Raw genomic sequence first — 9,094 nt, 5'->3', positions numbered from 1 at the left:
TTTCAACCCTTTAGATTACAGTCAAAACGTTGGTCTCATTTAAGAGGAAAATCTTTAAATTTGACAACCAAGAAGTCAGAATGAGTTTCAGTGATCCTGAAATGTCACCAAGGCTAAAGTGCCCCATGGGGGGTACAATGTCGTTTAAAGGAAACCAGACCAATATAAACTCCTCATGAAGTCATGATGTTACACACTCCACTACAACGGGTGGCAACAAGCGCCTTCCACGCTGGCATTAAACAGAAGAAGAAGGGTTGAAACCGGAAGCTGTAGTTTCTCCTGTCGCCTCTGAGTGGGACTACATCCATGGAGTGGGAGGGTTGAAGATGGTTGCCGCTGTTTCCAACTCAAATCCGGATCGATTGAGAAGTTTCTCGTCTTTATATCCAATGTGTCAATTTAAAAACATCCGTAAATTAGCATGTCTGTTTACTGTCGCTTGTGTTTTAATGGGCCAGTCGTTAGCAGACGACCAGGACTTTATGGAGGAGTTTATGAAGCGGGAATATTCTCTGGCAAAGCCTTATCGTGGTGAGTTTACTGTCAGCTACATTAACCCGACCGAGCTAAACTAAGTTGAAATTAACCAACAGCAGCAATTATTCCTACTGTAAACGAGCATTTCGTTCAATTTAGCAATTGTTGAATGTATAATTCTGTATTAGGTGTTTAGGATAATAATTAACTAAGAGGAACTTTGTGCCCCTCGGGCACTTACACATCCTAACGTTAAGTTAGCTAATGTCACAATACGGGAAATGATATCCCACCATGAATGACAGTCAATCATGTTATTTAAGGCTACTACTAACGTTACCTGTCTCCTCTCAGTGTTTACTCCGACAAGTGCAGCTCTGGTGGGAGCATATCAGGTTAACATAGTACATAAATAGTATAGTATAGTGCTCCTTATACACCTGCTAAACCAATTAGTGTTAGCGTTAATTACACTAAAACCGCCATCATCCGCCAAGTTGTTAGAGGCAATTGTAAACAAATGTTGTGATTTCATTTTAATAACGTGCTACTGATAGGTCACCTGTATGCCGAATTTACTAGAATCTCATTGTGAAACAAAGCTCTCTGTTTGTGTTGGTTGGTGCTTATTTTGCTGATGAGCAACACAGTAAAGAGAAAGATTTACAGCTTCTGAAGGCAGTTTGGACAACAAGCAGTGCATATTGAGTCCCCAGAAGGCAGACTGTACACGTGTGAATACTGTAGTTAACGTGTGTATCATCATTTTGCAGGGTTGGGTTTCTCTAGTTCTTCACAGTGGGATCTGATGGGCACTGCCATTGTCACACCTGACCATGTGAGACTGACCCCAGACCTGCAGAGCAGACAGGGAGCAGTATGGAGTCGCATTGTAAGTGTACTGCAACAAACTGCATATCCCACACACGCTCCGTTGTCCACTGTTAGTTGACCGGGACTCTTGCATCATCACCGGATGTCCCTATTGCACCATTACATGTTTACTGACGCTACAACATTAGGCAAATGTTTCAAAAAAAGTTTGTTACTCAGTGCATTTGACGAACACATACTACACATAGCACAGCACGAGAATAACCTGCTTGTCCTGATTTCTGTTGCTGTTTAGCCTCTCTACCTGCGAGATTGGGAGCTCAAGGTGCACTTTAAAATCCACGGCCAGGGAAAGAAGAATTTGAATGGGGATGGTCTCGCCATCTGGTTAACTAAAGATCGCATGCAGAATGGTAGGTAGAGACTGGATCACTCTACAGATGCAAGGATCATATTCACTATTACCTGTTATTAAGAGTTTTTTTTTATCTTAGTGCTCAACAGTTTTTAAATAACATACAGTAATACAACATTTTGGCTTCTCATTTTCCTTTCTGTACTGTCATCCTGTACTATGGTAAATACATAAGATACAATGTGTTTCAGTCTCTGTGAATAGTAAAAAGTCCAATTTTTGTTTCTAAAGCCGCATTCAGACAGGATTTATTTTAGGACATGAGGTGATTTCAATATTACCTGCGCTGGTCAGGAATTGTGATCCCATCTGGAGTGCTTGTGTTTGTAATTTTTAACCCCCACCCCATTAATAATTGCAATTACCTAATTGCAGCAAACCTGCCAGTCCTCCTGTAATTAATGTCTAATCTAGAGACACACTGTGTATTTTAAAAGTATATCTTTTAGTTTAGCGCATTTGCTGTTACTGAGTTTCATCAGCTCAGTGCACAGTGAGACAACTGAAGAAGTAGACAAGGATTTTTCTAACCCGATAGACCGCATGTTAACATCAGTCAACTCTTACAATGAAGGAAAATGTAAAGACAAACATTAGGAGAGCAAGAGCCCGCAAGCTCATCACTGTCATGTGTCTTTTCTACTCTGCCTTTGGACAGTTGAACTGTAGGCTTGGGTGGTATCAAGGTGTTACAGCATACCAGGGTAGTTAGAAGTCCTCAAAGTAGGGAGTGTTTTGGGTTCAGTCTTGACGGTAAAGGTGAGCCAGCCGCCACGGACGAAGCTGCGTGCACTATTTGTCTCAAGAAAGTTGTGGCTAAAGAGGGTAACACCTCCTGCATTTCATCTCCGTTCAGCCCACTGCTGGCTGTATCTGCTGCAGCAACAAGTGTTAGTGGTTCCTTTTATGTTTTTAGAAAAAAAAAACAAGTTTAATACAAATATTGTCATATAACGTTTTCCCCAGTGAAATGTCAGGATGGTATGAAAAAATAGATACTGCCCAAGCCTACTGAACTGACAAATTTAAGTAGTTTCAGTGTTACTTCAATAATAATTACTGGTAAGTAGTACTAATGTTTAAAATAATACTAAGCCTGCCTGTGATGAAGGTCACATGGTTTTCCCAGTATATTATTGTCTATTACAGAACCAGCTTCTGTAATTTGCCAGTGGCTAAAAATGCCGTTTGGAACGTTCATTATTATTATTATTTATTCATTTTATTTATTTATTTTTTAATTACAAGGGAAGTATTAATCCTGTCTGACTGGAGCTTAAGATTGTTTCTTCACATTTGTGGTGAAACTACGCTGGAACCATCTGTGCTGTTTGTTGTGAGACTGTTGGGAGAAATACTCAGGGGTCCGTTTCGCAAAAAGCAACTTGCACACAGATCACGAACAGATCACAAACAGTGCCACTGCTTGCTAGCTGCTGATGAACGTGTGTCCTACACTCCTCTCGCATGACGGTTTATTGTCCCAGAATTAATTGCGATCACTGATATTATTGTCATTTTAAGACCATTTAATGCGACAGTTGCACAGGTGCCAGGACTCCCAGCTTCACCGTATTTACTTACACCATGCCTGTAGCCCTCAGCATATGTTCACTGGCAGAAATGAAGAGTTTTTGGGAGAGTTTTGGTTTTACTAGGGCGAGTGTGATGCTCACAAAAAAGGGTTTTTATGAGTTAAATAGTTCATATACACATAAGTCGTTTTCTGTTTGTCTTAAAAAAGCAAACAAAAACAAATGTAGAACGCTACAGCAGCCGCACATCTGTTCAGGAGCAGCTGAGATTGTCACTAAAATGAGAACAGCTGGTCCACCTTAAAGGTCAGTCCACCTTAAGTGAGCCTCGTCAGGTTAGGCTAACCCATCGTCGCTAACTTCAGGGCTAACCTGCTTTACTTTATTCAGCAGGATCTTGAGGAGTTGTAGCATTTATTCACTGCCACGTTCACAGCTACACTGCCAACTTCATACTCTCACTATCACACTCGCTGTGCACTTTGTGACATTCTTATGTAAACAAACACGTGTAAACACTAGGGGCAATATGGAGGTCAGCAAAAATGATCAAGGTCATGTCCATATATCATACGATAAGTCGTAAGTATGATGTTTCTTTCGATTAGTTAAACGTCAACAATAACGCGAGAGGAAATGATGTCATGTTGCACATTTGGTCAAACAGGTTCCTGAACTACCTCACTGTTTCTCTGCAGGTCCCGTGTTTGGCAACATGAACCAGTTCGTTGGACTGGGAATATTTGTCGACACTTACCCCAACGCTGACAAGAACCATGATGTGAGTGACATTTAGCAGCTTCTGCTAGTGTTTCTTTACAAGGAGACTCTATTTCCTGTAAAACCTGCAGCTTCCTGTCCATGTTTGAATTCATAGAAGAAGATAAACAAGCAGCAATAGCAGATGTATATGTTTGTGCTGGGATAATATTATCCTTCTGCTTGATTATAAAGAGTAATCCAGCCAAATCTGACTATATGACGCACAATTTAAAAGACTCCTTGTTTACATTAATTGTACTGATGTCCAAAATGTGTCATATTTCTTTTCCTGCCTCCCTTTTGAATGTGCAGAAGAGGCAACCTGGGACTCAGGTAGCATCAGAAACTATTGTTTATTCCATGAGCTGAGCGACTGAATGTCCGTCCATCCGTCTCAAAACGTTCACCGTCCCACATCATCTCATTACATGCATCCGTTTTGAGTCATCGGTTCTGTTTGGTGTCATTATGATGCGACAACTGAAACATCAGCATGACGGTGTGTATCAGAGGCTCTGCGGTCAAAGTGTGTCATGTGTTGGGCTAACTCCGTCTCCTCCTCACAGAGAGCTTTCCCGTATGTGTCGGTGATGCTGGGGAACGGAACTCTGTCATATGACCACGATCACGACGGACGACTCACTGAACTCGGAGGCTGCACGGCCATGGCACGCAACGCAATCTACGACACGTTTCTCCTGGTCAGATACTCCAAAAACAGACTGACGGTATGAAACTCTGTGATTAAGGAGGAATCGATGCAGTTTATCTCTTAAAGTATTACAGTCATGTCAGAAAATGAAATTTATTAAGTGGGTCCAAAGACGATGCAGTTCATCTCAACTATGAAGTTTGTAGCAAAAGGCCTGAATAGCTGTTTAAAGTGAAATGTAACTTAAAAATTATTCTGATAGATATCAGATAGTTTGATCATTGATTAATCATATCAGTCATTTTTAAGCAAAACGGAAAAACACTGAGTTGCTCGGTTTAGCAGTTTGCTAACTTTATCAGTGACAGTGATGGAAAGTTGCCATCGCACAGGACGTAACATGTAAGTATACTGATGCTAACAACAGCGTCACAACTTCTATTATCACCATTAATACCTTCACTAATGTAGTTTTTAAATTAAGATTAGTCCCAACTGGTCAAACAGAGGCAGAACAACCACATTCTTTGTCTGTTTAGCCTTTAGCTACAGTGGCTATGACTCTAACATTAGTTGGTGGATGTTCTGAAGAGCAACAACAGTATTGATTTTATGTGAGTGACAAAAATAAAACTAGTGTCCTCAAATACACACACGTTAAGTTTTTTCTCCCAACCTGGTTTAGTTCTGCCTGTGCCATGTTTGAAGTCTAGTTATGGCCTGTTTATCCCTCATCAGTGATTGACACAGACCCCTCCTCTGCTCTGTAGCTCATGGTGAATGTAGACGGTAAGCAGGATTGGAAAGACTGCGCTGACATCACAGGACTGCGGCTGCCTACAGGCTACTTCTTAGGTGCCTCGTCTGCCACCGGAGACCTGTCAGGTACGAAACCTGGAAGTGAAATGAAAAGTGAAATGATAGAAGAAATGCTGATTGGACAGGAGAGGTTTGCATGAATTCTATATGAAGTGTTAATTACTGACTTGTGCTTGTTGCTCCAGATAACCATGACATCATCTCCATGAAGTTGTACCAGCTGAAAGTAGAGAAGAGTCCAGAGGAGGAGCAGGAGGAGGAGGTCCTCATCCCCAGTGTTGACAACATGGAACAGTTCCAAGGTAGAAGCAGCTCCTCTGTCCTCTGTCCCGTAGACCTCCAAGAGGTTGTAGCACAGAGGAATCAGATATATCAGGCTTCGGATCAGTTCACTGTTGGTTTGGCTCCAAACATGAGATTTGTTGACAGTAATAAAAATATAGAAAATCGCAGCCTGATCCTTTAAAATGTCTTTAATTAAAAAAACCAAAAAACCAAATTCAACTGAATAAAACTCAGAATGTTGCAAAATGATTTAAATACGGGGATAACAGCCCCCCCGCCCCAACCCAATGTTGGAAAGGTGTTTCTGAATCCAAGTGTGTATCTGTGGAATCTATAAACCAGCCTCAACAGTGCTCTTAGTGGAGAAACTCTTCAATCATTCAGTGGTTGGAACTCAGGAAATAGACAGTTTATCTTGCACAGAACCAGGTTTGATCAGCTGAAGGCAGTTTAGAGCTAAAGAACTGAATTTAATTCTTACATTTTTGAAGGAGTACAAGAAATTCCTCTTCTTAAATGTGTTGGATGTAAAGTGAACTGTCTACTGATTGATAATCCATCTGTCATCCTTTTTACTTTTCAGTGGAAGTCCAGGAGGAGGGGATGAGCGGAGTCCAGTTCTTCTTCACCTTCCTCTTCTCCGTCCTCGGCCTGGGCGTGCTGGCGGTGGTGGGGCTGATGGTTTACGGCCGCTGGAAGGAAAACAGACGCAAACGCTTCTATTGATAAAAGAACAATTAAACCACACAGGTTTTTCCAAACCGTATGTTTCTTAATTGACATAGATCACAACAATGCAAAGACTACCATAGCTTTACTGAACCATACAATCAAACTGAACGAACAACCTCGTGAAGCCCAGAGCCGAAAGAACACAAACTACCACGATGAACAGGTGAAGAGATCATGAACCGGTGAGCCAGCTGTGAAATATTCTCATTGTAAGTGTTATGGAAGATAGATGAGATAAAGCTGCTATAGTGTGTTAAAATACACTCATCTCAACTTGGATAAAAGCACAGTGGGACTACAGCATCCCATCTGCACTAACTGAGACACTGTAGATATCAGCCCACATCAGATCCTGCTGTTCCACCAGCAAAATACCAACAAAAACTTCAGAATCAATTAGAGAATCCCAGATGCTGTGTGCAGTGTGCTGACATGTTAGAGGATTTTGTGGTTCTGAAGTGTAAAGTGTAGTTACCTCTTACTGCCACTTGGTGCTGCCAACAGGCAGCTGCATTGTGACTCGAAGCTGCTGTGAAGACTGATCAACCTGTGGATTATTGCAGACTTCTCGCTGCACTGCAAACATTTTCTTGAGCTCTCGTACATTTGACAGCACCTTAAACGCCAGGCGAAGCACTTCCAGCAGCTTATGTAACAAGTGCACTGAAGTGAACCAGGTAACCAGTGCTGTTAAAAGTACCCAGCAAGGACCAATAAAGACAGCTTCTCATGTTATGTTCCAGTCCTTTCTGCAGGTTTGAGCTCCTTTTATTTTCTGTTTGACATCAAAAACTATTTGGCTTCACTCACTTTCTGTTACTAACAGTTCTCTGATAGGAGGGTGAGCTGATGTTGATGTGCACCAAGTTTCAGTAGCAGTTTTCAGCTTTTTTCTAATGGCACTGACTTTCATCAGACCCTTGTTAGTAGAAACCCTTTCTGTTTCATTTGTGATCAGTTTTCATGTTGCTTAGACTTTAGTTCTAGCATGCACTGTGAATTTAATTCCAATCAGCAGCATTATGTAGTCAAATGTGAGTTTTAATAAATTGAAGAGTGTGTGAGTATGAATGCTGTGTACTGTTAAGCTGTCCAACCTGTTAATACAGCAGGTGCCTTACACCCAGTGTCCCATCGATGTGGCTGTGTTGTCCACACTGACCATAAATGCTGTAAAATACAAAACAAACTACTAAACATCATTTTGAAATGGCAGCTAAAGAACAAACTGCTTTAGATGCTCCAGTGGACATGAAGGGTTACACCCATAGCAGGAAAGCACAGGTAATGATATTAACGACTGTGTGTCAATGAGTCAACACGCACAATACCAGGACCCTGAAACTGAAGCAGCTAAATGCTATAAAGTCATCATTCATTTTATGATTTACAACTGTGCTTTTCAAAATGTCTTGTGAAAAAGACCTGTCTACCATGAGGTCCTGTAGTCCCTAAAGGCAAATTCTACACAAATTGGTGGCTTTGTTACTCTGCAAAAGTACTCTTTTGAAGTTATTTGACATAGCATAGCAATGAAATGTTAAGGTCAAGATTAGAATTGAAAGAAAGTCTTAGTCCCATAATAAACAGGAACTCTGTACTCCCTCAGAAAGACCTTTAAGTCCACTTTGGTGGAATTCCTTTTTGCACTTGTGTATGAATCGTTGTGCTGATTCTCTCGGTTGAGTCATATGACGATGCAAACTTCACCTGAAGTCAGATTCCAGTGATGCTTTAAGCTAAAAGTTACATCAGCACTCGTGTTGGTGTGTTTGTGACTACAACCTGAACAAACCTCGTGTTCAGACCAGAAGCTGACACTGTACAAGCCCATGTGAGATCTGTGCTCATCTATAGAGAGGAATCATGAGTGCACAATAAGACTCTTCATGAATCTCCCTAGCTGGTAATGCACTTGATAGTATATGAAGTTTACAATGTAAGATAAAAAAAAAATCAATAAGAATTTTTAGCCAATAGAAATATTTGTGTAACTGACATTAACATTTTTATTTCAGTGATATTTTTATAGGATCATTGACTCTTAGGAAGGAATATTTACAGATTTCATTTTGGTTCTTAAAGCAGTTTTAAGCCATATCAATCCATCGTTCATTAAAACCACTTTTTGTTCAGAGTTACTACTTTACCAAGAAACCCTGCTTCTTTTTGTTTTGTATTGTATTGTCCTTCTAAACATAGGTTCTTATTTTATTCTTAGACTTATTACTGTATGTCAAGCTATTTGTGATGATTTAATTCACCATGAGCCCTATAGTTAACTATTTAAATGATGTTGTTGAGCCTTTTCTTCTCTTTAAATCTTCTAATCCAAACCCTTGTCTGAAAAATATTCTTGTCATACTCTGTGTTCTGTGTTTTTCAGTAAAAGTTTCTGTGGTGATCTTGCACATGTGGTGTGTTTTTTTTTTGTCTATGTGCTGATAAAAAGTTGTTTGGGGGGAAGTTTTCATGTTTTATTGTGTTACAACATTGATTTAAAGCAGATTTAATGTGGCTTTTCTTATCAACACTGATCAACACAACCTTTAAAGGACGGGTTCACAATTATTCAAGTGT

The 9,094-nt window shown here is 40.4% G+C and overlaps 1 protein-coding gene across 1 annotated transcript; it reads left to right on the top strand.

The window, feature by feature from the left end:
- The first annotated feature begins 271 nt into the window (after positions 1 to 271).
- On the top strand, positions 272 to 8,925 carry lman2lb (lectin, mannose-binding 2-like b). The gene is made up of 8 exons (XM_067601544.1): positions 272 to 534; positions 1,254 to 1,372; positions 1,610 to 1,727; positions 3,963 to 4,045; positions 4,593 to 4,754; positions 5,449 to 5,563; positions 5,683 to 5,799; positions 6,366 to 8,925. The coding sequence occupies exons 1-8, from the start codon at positions 330 to 332 to the stop codon at positions 6,506 to 6,508; spliced, it is 1,062 nt and encodes a 353-aa protein (XP_067457645.1). The 5' UTR covers positions 272 to 329; the 3' UTR covers positions 6,509 to 8,925.
- The last annotated feature ends 169 nt before the right edge of the window (positions 8,926 to 9,094 follow it).

Source organism: Thunnus thynnus, chromosome 2 (assembly GCF_963924715.1).
Source record: "Thunnus thynnus chromosome 2, fThuThy2.1, whole genome shotgun sequence".
Taxonomy (NCBI): domain Eukaryota; kingdom Metazoa; phylum Chordata; class Actinopteri; order Scombriformes; family Scombridae; genus Thunnus; species Thunnus thynnus.
This window is presented reverse-complemented; position numbering and strand designations above follow the sequence as displayed.